This window comes from Lissotriton vulgaris, chromosome 7, assembly GCF_964263255.1.
Source record: "Lissotriton vulgaris chromosome 7, aLisVul1.2, whole genome shotgun sequence".
NCBI lineage: Eukaryota > Metazoa > Chordata > Amphibia > Caudata > Salamandridae > Lissotriton > Lissotriton vulgaris.
Window position 1 is genome coordinate 1659789068 of NC_141695.1, and position 20388 is coordinate 1659809455.

Genomic DNA, 20388 nt, shown 5'->3' on the forward strand with positions numbered 1-20388 from the left:
CATGTACATCAAGGTGTGCTGGAGCCATGGGGGTGGCATTGCCCGCACACTCAGCCGTGTCGTGCGACGGGCGAGTGGAAGTCGAAATATCTTTATACACCCACCTAACTTTAGTTCTAAGCAATATAGCTATGCCTCCTTTTGCAAGAGCAAATAATTTCAGCGGGCTGGGGGGACTCCACATCCCAGCAGCCAAAGCGGGTGAGTGCCGCCAATGACGTTTTCCTGTACCTGGAAGCGCACAAAAAGCCCGGCAGACTCCCAGAGCATGGAACGCACGCAGGGGGGCTCGTCTGCGCCCGTCCGCGTCCGAGCGAGGCAGGGCCGGTCCACCCCCTTTGCTTCTCCAAATTCAGATATTATTAAGGCATTTTTTGATAAAAGCACACAAAATTATTATAGGTAACAGCAAGGGTGGGTCATGTGTGATCAACGTGAAACGGCAGAGAAGGAAAAACTACATTCAAGTAAACCTGAATTGCTACCTTCGAAGTATAAGTTATTACATTAGCATTAAGGTGGAATTGGACAGGACAGGACTTGAACTTTTTTAATCTGAGTTTTAACAGGTTTCTTTTACATAAATGTGCTTAAATAATGGTATTATATTGTGTAAAAACTTGAAAGGGTTAGTATAATTAAAGTGATTTTGATACTGTGTTGTATTTACATCGATCAGGATATGCTTCATTGGTTTTATTAGCATCTTCTTAGTATCTAGCACTTTGCACTTTGTAACTCGCTCCTTGTATCTTTGCACTCTGCACTTCAAAGTTAAATCCCACATACCTTGTACTTGGTATTCTGTATCTCCGTCCCTCCTAACTTTACTTCAAATAATTTGCCAGGTTATTACCCTATTTTAAGATACACCAGGACCAGACTATATATACCTATAAAGGGGCGAAAAATGGTGAAGCGTAAGATGCTAAAATCTGATACCAACTCCTCATGCACCCCATGCACTACCTTTGACTCTTTTTTAGTAAGAGTGGTTACTGCATTTACGGAGGAAATAGCTAGAACAGAACGCCGTCTATCTTTGACCCCAGGCATGGTGGCAGAAGTGGTAATAGGTGAGGCTAGGGGATTAGTGTTGGAAGGTGGTGCACAGGTACAGTCAAGGGAAACAACAACCCATACTGAGCAACAAGGCACTTCTAGGATAACTGAAATCATATTAGAACCTGACCTAGAATCCCATATTCAAACTGACTTCCCACACATGAATTCCCCTGATGGTTCACCCTCCCCGAAAAGGAAGAGAGGATGTAAGAAGAGCCAAGTAAAGGTGGGGAGTAATAAATCCAGTAAAAGAGTGAGAAAAGGACCAACACAGAATTCAATAGATCAAACCTGAGTTAGCTAAAAGGTACAAGGCAATGTAATTAAATTACAAACTACACAAATTGTAGATCGTTTAATAACTAAGGCGGAGGAGTTATTTGAACCACTTTGTGATGAACTTGATAATTTGGCGAGCAAAGGGCCCAGGATTAGTGGCTTGTTAGCAAACACAAATTCCGGTAAAGATATAAGGAGAGATGCTGTAATGAGAGGCCCAAATGAACCCAGCCCCAGGCAACAACCACCTTAGATAATGCAAAATGTAAGGAGTCAGATAGAGCTCTACCTAGGCGATCTAATAATATAACAAATTTACGGAGCAAAAATGGAAAAAGCGAGCCAGTAACCTCTATCCCCCAGACAACAAGCCTCGCCAAATCAACATCACCAAACTAGAGGGGATGGGCTTGAGGCAGGCCAATCGTCTGAGAAGAATACCAAACCAAAAGCTAAGGTCGTAAAAGAGGGAAAGAAGATGTATTGATAAACTTGTCACCTGAATGCTGGCCGTATGTTGCAGTCCTGGCTAATGTGCCCCATCTACAGCCCGGCCTAAATGAAATGCATGATACATTAGAAAATAAAGTGGTACACGGGTTAGCTAAGAACTGTTGTTATCCAGTGGCAGAAGCAAGCCAAATACTTCTAACTAGCAGAGTAAGTTGGATCGGTCCCTTATACAAGAGCTTACAAGGAGACTGTATAATTATTAATTTTCGAACCCCGGGCTGGGCTAGATTTACCCTGGACAGAGTGCCCCGACCATTACAATTTGACCAGTATATGTCGTTAAAACCACTTGGCTTCTTTTACAGACATCTAAGCCTGACACAATAGGGAAATTGATCAAGGCCATCCTCATACAACCCCCAATTTATCAACTCATCCCCAATATGAAGTCACTGTGTCAAACAGATTCTAAACCCGGAGTACTCTACAAGACATCGATTGACAATGGGGTTCTTGTCTCCCTAGCATAGAGCCCATCCGTACAGGAAATTATATAGCTGATTATGGTGTAGATGGACTAGCTGATAATAATCTATTAGAAAATGAACCAATCGCTGTCACTGACACTGTGAACATGTATGTAGAGACCGTGCACATGAATATAGATAACGCGAGTAAAGGTAAGTGTTAATCCAGGACAGATATCAGAAAATGGATAGACAATTGTAACCTGGAATATCGACGGACTAGGAAAGAAACAGGACTCACTTGGTTGGGTAGAATTTATTAATAAACATGATGTAACTTGGTGTACAGACCCTATTTATATAGAAGGGTTTACCTCATACTGGTTACAGGAAGCACCCTCACCTGCAGGAAGACTCTTGTTTCTGATAAGCTACCAGCTATTGTTAAAAAGAGCTGTTACAATTAGAGCACATTCTCAGAATATATGGTTGTCTTGTAAAGACGGCAGGAACGTGGTCATAGTTAATTACTATAACAATGTGTTTGATCAAAGTCGCAGTAACATTGTAATTGAGTTAGACAAAGGGCTTGATAATTTGTTACATTTGACCAGGACTAATGTCACAATCATATGGGTTGGGGATTTCAATAAGCAAACATGTTCATTATCTATGAGGAAAGTCTGCGGGTATAGGAACGACGAGGGTGATGATTGTGTACACTTCCCACATAATGACTATTGTTGTGCTTTAAACACTATGATGTCCAAATACGACATGGAATTGTTACAATGTGCCCCTGATACCGTGGGGGTTTAATTCCGACTTTTATAGGTAGAAATGCTGCATCCATTATTGATCATGTGTTAATTTCTACAAGTTTATATTAAATGTGTTCCACCCCAAGAACCTCCCAGTTAGCACTCAGTGACCACAACTGTATTATTATGTCTACCCTTGCCCGGGGTCCAAAAGTTGTATCACAACAAAGTAGTATTATTAACATTGCCCCTATTAGACCAAATGGGACACAAATTAAATGGGAGGGGGTGGATCCGACAAAGGTAATACACGAAATGGTTACCAAATGTGGTGCAGAGATTAATCTTAATGAAGATTTTAGTCCCCCCCCGCCCCCTCCCACCCCCAGTTGTTGGCAAATTTTAGTAAAATTAATCAAGTTATTGAAGGGGTTTTGACTGCCCAACCCAGGAACAAAAGCAAACAATGCAGGGGCTGGTTTGATTATACATGTTCCCAGGCTCTAAAACTACTGAAACAGACTTTGAATAACAAACCGAAAAATAATGAATTGATCAAAAATTTATGTTTTGATTATAAATGCGCACTGATAATCAGAAGGGAGTTACAGCAGTTATAGTGGGACAAGTTAACAAATGGCAACAGACACAGCTAACAACAAGTTATTTTGGGAAACTGTTAATGCGCTGTTTTTAAAGTCCTAGTCAATTCCTGAGTAACTATCACATCTTAATTGTGAAGCATGGGTAATACACTTTTCAAGCATTTTTAATCCGATATATTATGAAGTATCAAGGTCCCAAAGTCCAACACAGAGCAGATAGCTGGTTATACTTCTAAACTTTACACTAGATGAAATTTAGATGGGACTGCCCGGAAGTAAGGGAGGGAAAGCACTGGTCCCTTGTGGGGTCCCAGTAGATTTTTATAAAGCAATTACAGCTTTATGGGGCCTCACTAGAGTTTTTAATTCAGCAGTGACAGATTCCATACCACCGACATGGGGACATTCAGTTGTAATTCCTGTTTTAAAAAAAGGAAATAAATCAGAAGCTAAAAATCATCACCCTATTTCTCTACTAGACTCATCAGTAAAGGTGATGAGTAAAGTATTACTGGTAAGATTAGAAGAGTGGGCTAATGAGAACCAGATACTCTCTCCAGTTCAATAGGGCTTCAGAAAAGGGCTAGGCACAATAGGGCAATCTATTTACTTAGAACTTTTAATAGGAAAATACAGGTGTGCCAAGAAGGGGAATTTACACCTGTGTTTTGCAGTTCTTAGTAGTGCCTTTGATCTTGTCGATCATACTATCTTATGGCCCATTCTGCTTAACCTTGGAGCTCCCAAACCCATATTTTTTTCTGGCAAGGTTGTATGAATCACTGTCATGTAAAGTGCGATATGGACAGTGTGGTGAGTGCACACCAAATTTTGCTGTTAAATGAGGCATCCGCCAGGGTTGTAGCTTAGCACTATTGCTCTTTTCAATATTTATAAATGAGGTCGACAAAGCCCTTAGTACAAGAGGATGCACCTCAAATTGCTGGTACTACTGTACCAATTCTGCTTTAGGCAGATGATGCAATGTTCCTCTCTAGAACACCGGTTGGCCTCCAATGATTAATTGGATACATTTGGGATTTTTATTGCCAGTAGGAAATTGTTAAATAATAAAACAAAAACTTTTGCTATAGCATGTGGCCCTAAGCCCAAGAAATGCAAGACCTTTTACATCGATAGTACCCCAGTGGAAACAGTCAATCATTTTTGTTACCTAGGTATAACATGCTCAGGCAATGGGAACTGGACGCGTGAGTTAACTAACGTCTGAACAAAAATGATTAACACATGGGATCTTTCGATTTCCATCAAAGTTAGGTGACTACTGTATGAAAGATGTGGTAGACATATATAAGGCTAGATGTGTCGCCATTTCTTTATACGGTGCAGGGGTCTAGGGCCATAACTGGAAGAAAACCTTTTTTATTTAAACGCCTTTTAAGCTTACCTACCTCAGCTTCTATCGAAATAACTCATCAAGAAGTAGGTTTAGATTATTTAACTGATAAGATTGCTATGCACCCACTATTGCTATGGAGATTAATTTGGGCCAAAGATGAAACCAAATCTACCCAAATTGTCATTAAGGACTGTCTCCTTCTGGATAAAAGCCTACGTATTCCCTGGTTAAAATATATCATTGATTTATATAGTGAATTATTTAAGTTTCCGATCCATGATGATCCAGGACAGGTGATACATTTATCTAAACAGGAGATAAGGGATACATTTGTTGCCCATAAAAAAGAGCTCCGCATACGGGAAGTAGGGAAGCAAACTCCCTTTATATTTTATCAAACAATGATATTAGAATAGGGTTCCAAGATTATTTGTCTACAGTCACAAGGTCCTCCTCACACCGCTTTGTTCTAATTAGACTTCGGCTGGGAATAGTACACCACCTAGTTTCTTTCCCTATTACAAGGATGCATCCAACCACTCCAGGCCCTTGTGACGAACAGTCAAAACAGAGCACTATGCACTTTATGCTCTTTTGTAATTTCTATTTGTATTTTAGGTGTTTTTATATTGGAAACCACTTTTTAAAAAACACAATGTAAGAACAACCTATGCTATTATGAAATTACTTGTTTCTCTTGATGATCCAAGGATACGTTTTTATTTTGTATCATATATACAAAAAGCAATTGATGTAAGACAAGGAATTGTCCTTGTCAACTGAACAATATGGTATTTATAGGATTGATCTATGTATGGTGGACATTGTTGTTTTGGAAATGTTTGTAAAACATTTTTGTATGCTTTTATGGATGTTGTACACACCGAATAAAGCTTGTTGAACTGAACTGAACTGCATGTCCTCTATTGGCAGGGAATGCAGGACGTCTTAAGACAGTATATTCTTCTATAGACCAGTTCTTTACAATCCAAAATTCTTGAATGCATACTGTTACGGCTTTCTGTTCTTTCAGAAATTTCAATTTATTGTTATCAGTGTGTAAGCCAGCTGCATTCCAAGAGACTAATTTGAAAGCCTTAGTAGTAATAATTCCTAAACCTTATACCTGTAGAGATGTTAGCATTGAGAGCCCCCGCCACCCAGCTCCATTTTCTATCTTCCTCATCTTTAGACTGCTTCGTTTGTTCTATCTCTCAGCAAACAGAGAAACTCTTCTACCACCTTTTGTAATAAAGACCTGCATTATACTTTCTCCCTCCAAGTGAGGGACTTCTAAAGAAGAGGGGACAGAATGACAGTTGACCTGGCCGTTAAGACCATTAAAAGTACATGAAGATTTTTTTAAGAGCTGTCTTCTTCCGTGGAACAAGAGCATAAATACCACGGCATTATAATTTATCAATGTTCAGGATTATTAGATTGGAGTTCACCTCAGAACAGAAGGTCCCTCTAGATCCTCCATGGCTACAGTGAGCTAAGACTTGAACCAAAGCAAGATCACTACTCTGCACCATTTGAAGACTGGGGATGTCTGAAAAACAACCCAGTAGGAATGACCTATTCACATACAACTCCTGATCAAAAATGGAACTAAAGTCTAGGGACAGGGGTATCGACATTGGATGACTGGCCAAAATATCCCCAATAGGCCATCTCCCATTAGGATTATCAATAACATTGTTCCCTAATGTAGAAGAGAATAATGCAACATTAGGGTTCAAATTATGCGATGTCACCATTACGGAGTTGAAGCTGGGGCATTTTCTCCTTGCGAGACTGAAGTTAGGTTATATAAGTTCCTCGGTGACAACAAAGGACCTGATTACGAAGTTGGTTGGAAAGATTCTGACCGCTGGTCAGAGGCTTTCCGACCGACATGGTAGGTTTAAAGTCTGACTGCCATATCATGATAACGGTGGTCGAAGTTCAAACCGGCCGGCGAATCCGACACAGTTCCGACGGGATCAAGGAGCCCGTCAGCCAGGCAGAAACCCTCATAATCCCTAAAGGATGGCGTTTCTCCCGTTGGGATTATGAAGTTGGTTTCCGACAGCCAATCCATGTTGGCCTTTCTGACATGGATTGGCTGTCGGAAACTGACTTTGAGGGCCCCTAGCAGGGCTCCCTTCCCCACTGGCCCAATGCATTTGGCCCTGGAGGGCGCCACCCTCCCTTAACATCCCTGTACCGTGTGTCAGTCTCTCACAGTGCCTGCCACACGGTACAGGGATGTTTAAAAACTTCAGTTTTTCAATGGGATCTTGTGTTGCAGGCGTTTGCCACCGCCCACACAAGCTACCATTGAAAAATGTAAGTTTGCGACCGCACCTTTTGCGGTTGCATCCTAATTTCGTGGTCGGAACCGCTGACCTATGGTCGGGCGGTTCTTTCCACAAAACGGTGTTGGTCAGTGACAACTTCAACCAACATCGTTACAAGAGCCATAGACTCCCTTATATTTGCTTCAACTTGTCCTTCTTCCCCCTGTGCTGCAAGTCGAGATGGGATTCAAAGTCAAATTTAAATCAAAGCGCAGTCTCTTTCTTATTTTTCTAGATATTCATCAGAGGTTTTTCCTCTTTAACATCTTCTGCATGTGGACACTTTTATTTTTAATATTGATCTTCTTATCCTCCACTACAGATGATTGGACTGTTACATTCTTGCTTTTTTGAAAGATGGGGAAGACATTCTCTACCTATTCATTTCTGGACATGGGGATGTTGATGACAAAAGTGAGGAAACCTCAAGCTCAAAAAACGTCTCTAGCGAAAAAGGCTGGTCTTTTTTTTTTAATACACAACCCTGCAGCTGCAATTTGGAGCAGCATTCACTTGACAGGAATTCATTCGGTTGGAACTCCAGCAATGATGGTGAGACAGGCACCCTTTGGAAAGAGCAGACTTATTAGAGGAAATAGGGAAAGGAGAGGAGGCTTTTCCATTTAAAATTCTTTGGTCCGAAATGACATATTTAGTCAGGAAAAAAAGAGGATCCAGATGTGATTGGAGTTTTTCACAGATTTCTCTAATAGGGCCACTTCTGATGTGTCTGTAAAACGTATCCAATTGTCCTGAAGTTTTGTCCTGAATTTTGACCTCCTGTCCTGAATTTGTGTCCTGAATTTTGACCCTTTGTCCTGAATTTTTACACTCACTGTCCTGAATTTGCACCAATGCCAGTTGGTCACCCTATCTGCTATCCAGCACATATAGATTTAGAACTAGGGCATATGTTACAGATAATCCAGCGGGGGGGCTGTAGTTGACTTTGCCCTTGATACCACTTCTGTCCCCAATATGGCTGCCAGCACTCTACACGCCTTTCACAGGACTGCTTGGGCTGTGTCTAAAGAGAGAAGGAGCAGCAGGTATATAAAGCGGGAGGATACAATATCCAGACAGACTTACTGGGCTGAGCACAAAGTCCTTAGAGTGCCGGACCCTCTCCTTCACTTTTGTCTTGGGTCGCTTGCAGAATTTCTAAACAACCACTTTTCACGTGCAGCCACTCCTCAGTTCCCATCTGCAGCGCCTCTGCTCCTCTCCTTTCTTCTCCACCAGTTTCCTCGTCCTAGGAACTCCCCAACAAGTTAGGTTTTTGGATATAAACTGAAGCCACTGAGCCTAAGGAGAGCTGGAGGGTGGGGGGCAGGAGTGGAAGCTCACCGGGCCGACTGTAAGCCGTGCCCAGACCAAGCTGGACTGCTTCGGCGTACAGGCCCAGACTCACACTCTTATGAGTCTCCTATGAGTGGTAGCTACTACCACCGCGTTCTGGCCTTACTTTACCTTCCGCTCGGCTTTGTTCTTGATTCTCCCATCTTTGCGGCCGACTGCCGAGCCCGGACCGACATTTTCTCCTTCTCCGGCCTGGTATGTTGCGTCGCGATCTGCCTCAGGCCTGCCGCCACCTGCGCACCTCTTCTCAGCGCGGCTCTACAGCTCAGCTCGACTGTGGCATCTGACATCACGACGCTCAATTCAGGGGCCATGTAGCATTTCCTCCCAATCCCATTCGTATCCGCAAAGCCGCAAAACCATCATACATCACAGTTCACCACATGTATAAGCAATGCTTTATAACTCATATAAATTCAAACACAGACATGCAATGTCTTCACATATATGCTAGTGGTCAAGCATACACCAATTAATAGTCTATCCATTTTATAGAGAACATAAATGCCCAAAGGCACAACTGAATGCTCTAATTCACAGTTCAACTTGCAATAATCATAACAAATAGTTATAGTGCAATTTAACTGTTCATTACCAAATTTCTGTACTTTTCTGCCATTAACGGTGAAGGCTTTATAGATTCAACCTCACTCTCTGTCTCAGAATTTGAAAGCTCCTTATAGCTTTTATTTTTCACTGTTGCTCGTCGAGGACGTTTGGACACTCTCTCGTCTGCATTTCTTTTAGCAGTCTTTGCATTTGTCTTACTTCTGTCAATAACCTTAAAATGTGAACATGTGAAAAAGAAACGTTAGTGACTGTAGGAACTAGCCTATGCCTTCTTTAGTCTATACCTATTAGTGTATTATGACTATTTAAGTCTACTACTAATACTACTATTTTAAGTACCGGGGACTCCTATCATGACAACGGGGAATGATTCAAGCATGTGAATCTATGAAAGTTCCAATACTGGAGTAAGAATCTTTAAACATTTAATATTTTCTACTCATTCACAATTGTTGATGAAATGGTATGAAGTGAAAGTATGAACCAAGTTTTATAGTGCATTGGATAGTGGGTGGCAAATGGACATCCACTGTCTCATTTAGAGGTTGGGGTAAGATGGTTTTTCTGATAATGGGGTCACCGTTTGGACAATCATTGAGCAGGCACCAAATCACAAAGAATGGCTTTGCCCATGGACTAGTTTATTTTTGGTGGCCAGTCTGATTTCTACAAGAGCTTTTCCTATTTGGGTATTGGTAAACTATGGCGGTCCTGGACAGAAAGGGCACTATTCACAAAGAACAACTTACTTACGTTCGGTAACAATATATCTCAAAAAAACATTAATTTGTTATAGATTCCTTACCTTAGAATTACCCCCAGGCGCCAGACTGAATCTGGAAAGTTTTTTCGTCAGCAGTATTTCTGCACGCCGGAAGGTGGCGTCGGTCGGCTCTGCGTCCGTAGTTGGTGTTGTTTCACTGGGATGAAGTCACGGTAGCTACTTAGAAGCCGCCCTCGCGCGCTGACGTCAGTTCTGTACACAACTTTCTGTGCAGAAACGCAGAGCCATGCAAGACACTGACCACTGGTGCACAAAACTAGGGCCCTAAAGGATATCCTTAACACTAAAATTCAATATGCAGAACTGGGAGGATGAGTGGGCGGTAAGGAATCTATAACTAACTAATGTTTCTTAGAGATATATTGTTACCGAAGGTAAGTAACTTGTTCATCTGAAAGAAACACGTTAGTTATAGATTCCTTACCTTAGAACAGATACCCCAGCAATACCAACCCTGGTGGTGGATCTGCAAACCAATCTCACACCAGAAAGTTCTGGAGAAAAGAACGGACAAAGAAGCCGTCTCTCCGGACCTGACTATCAAGACAGTAGTGTTTTGTAAACTTGTGTAGCGAGGCCCACGTGGCTGCCTGACAGATGCCATTTAGAGGAACGCCTCATCCCAGAGTAGTAGTTGCTGCCGTCGACCTGGTGGAATGGGCAAGCAGCCCCACTGGAGGCTCCTTCTTTGCCAGAGAATAGCAGGCTTTGATACACAAAACAACTCATCTGGAGTTAATCCGTTTGTGTACGGCCCAACCTTTCCTCCCACCCACGTTCCTCTCACGGAGTCTCTGCCCGGAAAACAGGTTAATTGCGGGCCCAGCGACATCGCGCAAGTGCACATGGTCCTGGCCCCCAGCTGAGCTCCATGCTGAGTTGTTCGCTAAAATCAGGTGTACAACTTGAGAGGAAACACCTCTTGTACATATAAGCACCGTAGCGTGTGCTTTACACACAGGGCACTGACACACAGGGCACTGACAAACTCATACTAACACCCTACACATATAAGGTCCTGACGAAAGCCAGTAGAAGAAAAGGCCTGGCTGAAACTAGTTGACCGCACAGGACGTCGGAGGCCATAAGCCTACTGTTCACGTCCGATAGCCTTTGTTTTTATTGACTGCCTGGGGCCCACCATTAAAACAGTCTTTGGGACACCCAGGACAGTATTTTAAACCTCACTCAGAGCACACTTACAGCACCTCATGAACCAAAAAAACCCGCTCCGCAGTAATCTGCCGTCAAAGCACACCTGAGGTACACTCGGTACCTCGAGTGGGGCCCGATGATGAAGCATGCCACCAACTAGATTGGTGGGTGAGGGCCTTCATAAAACCTAATGGTTTTCCTCCACCCGCAGACATGCAAACAATTTAAACTAGAGCTAGTTCTCATTGATTGCTAACATATAAACTGGGGAAACCGACTAGCCTCTCTAGTTCTCCTCTCTCTTTTTGATTACAACATTTAGAGGAACGCCTCATCCCTGAGCAGTAGTTGCTGCCGTTGACCTGGTGGAATGGGCGCGCAGCCCCACTGGAGGCTCCTTCTTCGCCAGAGAATAGCAGGCTTTGATACACAAAACAACCCATCCGGAGTTAGTCCGTTTGTGTACGGCCCGACCTTTCTTTGCACCCACGTACCCAACAAAGAGCTGGTCATCCACCCAGAACTGTTGCAAGAAACAAACAATGTGGCTGACCACAGTTAGGCACTTCAGTTTCTTCAATGAGTTTGTCAGTATTAGGTTTGTGCACAGAACATTCGGAGCTGGCCACACAAAGGCTCCACTGTTGCAAAAGATACCAAAATGTTGAAGATATGGATGGTGCACCAAAATTAGAAGTCCAGAAACTTTCAATATTATGAAAAATAAATCCTTTATTGGTTCACTCTTAAATAGGCCACAGCCAACGAGTTTCGTTCCTTGCAGAGCTTCATCAGGGCTTAAAGATCTCTTGAAGGTCCCATAAGATGATCATTGGGTGGATGTAGAAACGTCTATGAACGGCTAGGTCGCGTTCTGTGGTGATATATGAAAGTCAAATGTGTGTAGGCAGCAAATGTAGGCGATCAGGTGTCTCCAGACTCACGGCAGGTTTAGACCACAAGAGTCATTGTTGATCTATAAGCAACAAGTGTAATACTCTCTCATGTAAAAGTTGAGCTACCGACCAGTGTCACAGTCGTTTAGCTTTAAGTAAGTGCACAAATGGGAAGTGGAGCGTATATAACCCCAGACAGCGTAGAAATTAACTTTCCTCTGTCTACATTTGTCTCCCTTGATCGCGCCGCAAATGTACCAAAGAGTCGACCTTTGTGTGTGTGTGTGTGTGTGTGTGTGTGTGTGTGTGTGTGTATATATATATATATATATATATATATATATATATATATATATCATGTTCACATTGCTGCTTGAACGACCCTCAACCAAACAACGCTGATGCCGTCGGTAGCAGCAGCCGCTACCTTAATACTGTAGGTACTGGATCCCACCAAATAGAAGGAAGCAGAGACGGCACACCAGGAAACCTTGCACAAAACCCTTTATTGTGCACTCGTTAACCCAAGACGACGCGTTTCGGCGTAAGCCTTTTTCAAGTAACCACCATTTTGTTTTTTGCCACATTTATAGTCCCACAACTATTTTAGTACACAAAAGACATAAAGAAAATACTTAATGGTAAACCATTAACAATGAAAGGATAAATTCACAAAATTATGTATCATTATGTCAACAATTCAGCATTCATTGTATGCACGTTGGTAAATGCGTCTAGTGTGGAAAGTAGGCAATGTCAGACTACCCCGCTGCCGAAATTACTGGTGGTCGTAATAATGGTTGACAATGAGCCCTGCCGAGAACGTTGGCAAAATAATACATAATGCAACGAAAACCCGCATGTATCAGTGTCGAGGTAAATATTCCTCGTGAAGTGGTGCTTACATCGGCTTGAAACCGCTAGGTATCATGGGGAATGTAGTTTGATACTGCGGATCGGGACCATAGTCCCGGGATAATATATGGGAGCTCCCTGATTGAAATGCGTGGTTAATGCCATCGCATGGGGCTATGTCAATAGAGGAGAGCTCCCCTCGTGAATAGACCATCATATGAGATTTGCCAGGGGGTAATGGGCGGTAAAAGGTCAAGGTGTGAGTGCTTTAAATTTAGGATGAGTGTAAAGTGAGAAATTACGATCCAAATGCATGTGTATATACAGTGAAAATTCAAAGAAAAGCATAAAAATTAAGTGACAACCAACTCAAATTTAAATCCATTATCCTGAGTATGGTGTCAAGTTCCTATGTTCAACTATTAATGCATTACATACAATTCAAACAGTGGGGATAATGCCATACAGTCTACTAAATCCCAGAGGCTGAGCCACCCCACTAATTGTCTTACGCATGTCTAAACATAGGAAATTTTTTACAAATAAAACGTGAAAGAGTGTAACACACAAATCATTCATCACAACGCGGGTATACTTCTGCTAAGTCCTGGTCAGTACTAGGAGCCTATATGGGATGCCAATTCCTCCCCATAATTAAGTCCTTTTGGGGCCTTACTCTCCATGTCAATGATTCTTCTGGACTCTCTCATCCTAAGCTGCGTTTCACGGTCCCCACCTCTGATGGTTCAAGGTATTCTATCTATTCCACAGAATCTTAGACTGCCATTATTACTGCCATGTTTTTCTTCATAATGGCGAGCCATGGGGTAATTGTGGTCTTTATTCGAAATGGCACGAAGTGCACACAGAGGATCGCACTCGTGGTATCCCTTTAGACGAGCTTCCGCTGACCATCCACCAGGAGTTCGAAATTCTGAATCAGAAGAACGATCCAGGCCAACAGAACAGAGTACAAACGAAGGGCCAAACATCAAGGGGCAAAAGCTCCACCAAAAAAGTAAGAGGAAGAGGACGCGGGATGCCAGTAGAAGAAGAAAGCTAAAAAGGAAACACAGAAAAACCAAAATGTGCAAATCCAATCAAGAGGACAATGAAGTAAACAAAACTGTCGTCAACATCTCGGACAGAACCCTGAGTCAAGTTGAGACTTCAGTGCTACAATTAGGTCTATCCTTTTGCCCCAGTGCCCCACTGAACTATGTGGATACCAGGGTGGACCTCTTCCTTTTCATTAGGAAACTAAAATTGATGAAAATATACGCAACGCGCTCCAGGAACAAGCAACAAACCCCGGATCAAGTGGGTTCGAATATCAATAACCTGCAGGTACATGACTTGGAACTTCTGAAAGACATGTACTCATTGGAAACGGATGATGCTAATGAGAGAAGTGAACATGCTGTACTACAAGCCTGTGGAGTAACAGGCGAACGAGTCAAACACAGTGGCCTAAAATTAAAAACAAAATTTAATCCTAATGTTCCATTCGACAACATTGAAGCATACAACCAAGTGGTGACGAATGAGCTAAAACGAACTCGAATGAATTTCAAGAATTCTAAATGGGACAACCTAACCAAGGAACAACGAAATGCAATAAAATCATTAGAGGACGATGGCTCCATTATAATCAAGCCCTCCGACAAGGGGGGCAATGTAGTAGTAATGAACTACAAGGACTATAAAGAAGAAGCCATGAGACAATTGAGTGACTCGTCATGTTATGAACTCATCAATTGGGAAAGGTACAGACGTACCATTAAGGAATATCACTCACTACTTGGGGACTGGTACCACACTGGTCTATTGGACACTGACGAGTACAAATTCCTAAAGACAGAGAATCCGCACATCCCCTGTATATACTTCCTCCCCAAGATCCATAAGGACCCCACTAGACCACCAGGGCGTCCTATTGTTTCATCCAATGGAGGGTTATTGGAGAACACATCCATATTCCTGGATCTGTACTTAAATGAATATGTACAAAACCTGAACTCATTTTGCAAAGACAGCACAGACTTTCTTAGGAGATTGCATGATGTAAAATGGGAGGAGGGATACTATATGATCAGTATGGATGTATGCTCTCTGTATACTTGTATCAATCAAGTGAAGGGTGTGGAAACCTGTATGCACTACTTAAGGAGCCGCCATGTGGATTGTTGGAGGCACAATACTATGTTACAAAAAATGATGTTATTCTGTCTCCAGGAAAACATTTTTCTGTTTGAAAAGGCGGTATACCGGCAACTCTCCGGGACCGCAATGGGGACTTGTTTTGCCCCCAGCCTAGCGAATCTTTTCCTAGGCTGGTGGGAGGAACAGGTCGTCTGGGCTGAAGGATCTGAGATGTACACTGACCACATCCTCATGTGGGTCAGGTACATCGATGACCTATTTTTAATTTGGAACGGCCCCGAAACACTGGCGAGACAGTACATCAGCCATCTAGGAAATAACACCCTCAATCTTAAATTCACTTATGTAATCAGTAAATCATATTGTGAATTTCTGGTTGTGGCGGTAGAGGTAAAGGATGGGGATTTGACAACACGTCTTTTCCGGAAGACAACAGCTGGAAATGCAGACCTGCATGCATCGAGCCACCATCCGACTCCCCTGAAGAGAAGTATTCCCTATGGGGAGCTTTTGAGGGCTCGACGCAATTGCAGCACCGATGCAGATTTCCATCTGGAACGTAAGGCCATGATGGAACGGTTCACTCAGAGGGGATATGGTGATGAGGTACTAAACAGTGCTCAGACCAAAGTCCAAGGTTTGAAACAGGAGGAAGTCCTATTCAGTACATCTAGAAGTGACTCCAGAAGGAAAGAATTGGAGAATAGCACCGACCCAATCCACCCAGAATGATAACTAACTACAGTAGGGGAGCCTGGGCCTTGGAAAGAATAATGTGAGCTAACTGGAATATAGTAACATCTGACCCTATTGTGGGGGAACTGGTGGGTAACAGACCACAGATAACGTACCGAAGGGCGCGATCCCTAAAAGATAAACTAGTTCGAAGCTATCCCGGCGAAGACAAACACACGAAATGGCCACCAATTCCCAATGGTTTCACCACATGTGGGAGTTGTAAATGTGACCGCAATGGTAAATCCTGTAAGAGCTACAAAACAGGAACAGGTCAAACACGTACCATTAGTCAACCCATTAACTGTAATACCGATTTCGCCATCTACGTACTGGAATGCCCATGTGGGCTCCAGTACGTGGGGAGCACCAAGCATCCATTAAAAACCAGGATTCTGCAGCACCTTCGTGCCATTTCGAATAAAGACCACAATTACCCCATGGCTCGCCATTATGAAGAAAAACATGGCAGTAATAATGGCAGTCTAAGATTCTATGGAATAGATAGAATACCTAGAACCATCAGAGGTGGGGACCGTGAAACGCAGCTTAGGATGAGAGAGTCCAGAAGAATCATTGACATGGAGAGTAAGGCCCCAAAAGGACTTAATTATGGGGAGGAATTGGCATCCCATATAGGCTCCTAGTACTGACCAGGACTTAGCAGAAGTATACCCGCGTTGTGATGAATGATTTGTGTGTTACACTCTTTCACGTTTTATTTGTAAAAAATTTCCTATGTTTAGACATGCGTAAGACAATTAGTGGGGTGGCTCAGCCTCTGGGATTTAGTAGACTGTATGGCATTATCCCCACTGTTTGAATTGTATGTAATGCATTAATAGTTGAACATAGGAACTTGACACCATACTCAGGATAATGGATTTAAATTTGAGTTGTTGTCACTTAATTTTTATGCTTTTCTTTGAATTTTCACTGTATATACACATGCATTTGGATCGTAATTTCTCACTTTACACTCATCCTAAATTTAAAGCACTCACACCTTGACCTTTTACCGCCCATTACCCCCTGGCAAATCTCATATGATGGTCTATTCACGAGGGGAGCTCTCCTCTATTGACATAGCCCCATCCGATGGCATTAACCACGCATTTGAATCAGGGAGCTCCCATATATTATCCCGGGACTATGGTCCCGATCCGCAGTATCAAACTACATTCCCCATGATACCTAGCGGTTTCAAGCCGATGTAAGCACCACTTCACGAGGAATATTTACCTCAACACTGATACATGCGGGTTTTCGTTGCATTATATATTATTTTGCCAACGTTCTCGGCTGTCAAGAAAAGTACAGACGACCAAGGGCCTCAAACAAGGGTGCGTTCTAGCCCCGACCCTCTTCAATATTTGTATGTCGGATCTTTCTCCAATGCTAGACGAATGCAATCCTCACGCCCCAAAACTAGGAGGACTTACAGTCTCAAACTTGATGTACGCCGATGATATCGTGCTCATTAGCCAGACGCCGATAGGGCTACAACACCTAATCAACACAACATACACCCACGCAGCCACGAACGGCCTCAGCATAAACCTCTCCAAAACAAAAGCCATGAGAGTAAATGGGAAGCCGGCCACATCTAAATTTCTCTGGCAAATGGGAGGCCTAACAGTGGAAACTGTGGACGAGTACAAATACCTGGGTGTAATTGTTGACAGTAAAGGGACATTCCTCCCTCAGAAGGAAGCATTATCAAGGAGAGGTACCATAAAGGTACTATAAAGACCACAATTACCCCATGGCTCGCCATTATGAAGAAAAACATGGCAGTAATAATGGCAGTCTAAGATTCTATGGAATAGATAGAATACCTAGAACCATCAGAGGTGGGGACCGTGAAACGCAGCTTAGGATGAGAGAGTCCAGAAGAATCATTGACATGGAGAGTAAGGCCCCAAAAGGACTTAATTATGGGGAGGAATTGGCATCCCATATAGGCTCCTAGTACTGACCAGGACTTAGCAGAAGTATACCCGCGTTGTGATGAATGATTTGTGTGTTACACTCTTTCACGTTTTATTTGTAAAAAATTTCCTATGTTTAGACATGCGTAAGACAATTAGTGGGGTGGCTCAGCCTCTGGGATTTAGTAGACTGTATGGCATTATCCCCACTGTTTGAATTGTATGTAATGCATTAATAGTTGAACATAGGAACTTGACACCATACTCAGGATAATGGATTTAAATTTGAGTTGTTGTCACTTAATTTTTATGCTTTTCTTTGAATTTTCACTGTATATACACATGCATTTGGATCGTAATTTCTCACTTTACACTCATCCTAAATTTAAAGCACTCACACCTTGACCTTTTACCGCCCATTACCCCCTGGCAAATCTCATATGATGGTCTATTCACGAGGGGAGCTCTCCTCTATTGACATAGCCCCATCCGATGGCATTAACCACGCATTTGAATCAGGGAGCTCCCATATATTATCCCGGGACTATGGTCCCGATCCGCAGTATCAAACTACATTCCCCATGATACCTAGCGGTTTCAAGCGATGTAAGCACCACTTCACGAGGAATATTTACCTCGACACTGATACATGCGGGTTTTCGTTGCATTATATATTATTTTGCCAACGTTCTCGGCAGGGCTCATTGTCAACCATTATTACGACCACCAGTAATTTCGGCAGCGGGGTAGTCTGACATTGCCTACTTTCCACACTAGACGCATTTACCAACGTGCATACAATGAATGCTGAATTGTTGACATAATGATACATAATTTTGTGAATTTATCCTTTCATTGTTAATGGTTTACCATTAAGTATTTTCTTTATGTCTTTTGTGTACTAAAATAGTTGTGGGACTATAAATGTGGCAAAAAACAAAATGGCGGTTACTTGAAAAAGGCTTACGCCGAAACGCGTCGTCTTGGGTTAACGAGTGCACAATAAAGGGTTTTGTGCAAGGTTTCCTGGTGTGCCGTCTCTGCTTCCTTCTATTTGGTGGGATCCAGTACCTACAATATATATATATATATATATATATATATATATTCACTGAAAAAAACACAGGTTTCAGGGACGTTATAGTTAAAAGTGAGCATTTAAAAAACCATAGAATAGAATAGAATAGAATAATTTTATTGCTCAGTTAATTAAAACCATTGCAATCAGCATATTTACATGTGAATGAACTTAAAATAAAACTTTTGTCTAGTAAAATATGACTATCAAACATTTCAGTTAGATTAATTTTAAAAATGTTCTAAGAGCTTACTTGAGCAAAAAAAATATATGTTGGAAAACGATTAGGCTTTCGGTTATCTAAATACTAAGTCATTTTGTAAACTGGAAGAGAATAAAGAATAAAGAATAAAAGGCAAGCTCGCAGACTCCCTGCAGCCTTTACAGATTCTTTGAGGTTCGTAATCCATCCGTGGTAATTGTGGCTTGAGTTTGTGGTAGCGGCTTGATGGGACGGTAGTCGGAGTTAGATGTTGTGTGGATTAGTGTCTTCCGGGCTCTCCCTTCTGTCATTCTGCTTCTTACCAGCTTTTTCCAGGAATTTTACCAGATGACTTGCTAATTGGATGTTTTTTCCATCAAAGCATGCTTTGACTGCCTGCCGGCATGTCCTTATTCCCAGTTTCTTTAGGGTTGGCTTTAGATGTTGTCGGCGCTCTTTGTCCAGACCTTTACAGATGCATATTAAGTGAAGGATATCCTCTTTTGTGTCCCCACATAATCGGCAACTTGGTGGCATTTGTGGCCGTTTCCACGGGGGAAGATGGATTTGAGATGGGAGGATGCCCAGCCTTAGTTGTATGAATTTCTCCTTTGCAGACCGTGTGAAACCGGCTCCTAAGTAGCTTTGGCATGAGCTGCTGGTGTAGTTTTGGATGACGATCCAGCCGTGTGCCCTTTTCGTTAGTGCAGCTTTGTCCTCTATTAGAGACTTGGTCCTTACAGATTTATTTGCTAGTTGTTTGAACAAATTATGAGAGATGTTGCTCTTCCAGGCTATTTGTAGCTCCAAAGTTTCTATGGAGTGCTTTAGGTAATTTGCGGCAGCGCTCGTGTTTCTCCCTGATAGCTCGTTCCAGAGATGATAATCCATGGATGAGGCATCGGCTCCTCGTATTTTGTGCCAACTTTTGGCATAGACCCCCATTCTTTCTGTTACTTGGTTTCTCAGGCCAAATTCGAGTCTTATCTGTGCTTGTGAAGTGTATTTGGGCAGATTGAATAACATTCGCATTGCCCTGGCTGTTGTTTTGTTCAGTATCTGTGCGTCCCTTCCTCGGAGACATTCACTTCCATAGGTAATAGCCGGTGTTAGTTTTGCTTGGATTATTTGTAGGAGTGGAGTGAAACTGCGGCCAGATACTTTCTTTTTAAGGTTTCTCAGTGCTGCTGATATTGTGGTACCTCTCCTTGATGTTGCTTCCTTCTGAGGGAGGAATGTCCCTTTACTGTCAACAATTACACCCAGGTATTTGTACTCGTCCACAGTTTCCACTGTTAGGCCTCCCATTTGCCAGAGAAATTTAGATG

The 20388-nt window shown here is 42.5% G+C and overlaps 1 protein-coding gene across 1 annotated transcript in view; it reads right to left on the reverse strand.

Moving 5' to 3' along the window:
* SYCP2 (synaptonemal complex protein 2) overlaps positions 1–20388 on the reverse strand; it is a 3993018-nt gene that overhangs the window by 1450253 nt on the left and 2522377 nt on the right. The window contains exon 33 of the mRNA XM_086932653.1: positions 9287–9472. Coding sequence (XP_086788779.1) covers positions 9287–9472 — 186 coding nt within the window. The remainder of the gene's footprint in view (positions 1–9286; positions 9473–20388) is intronic.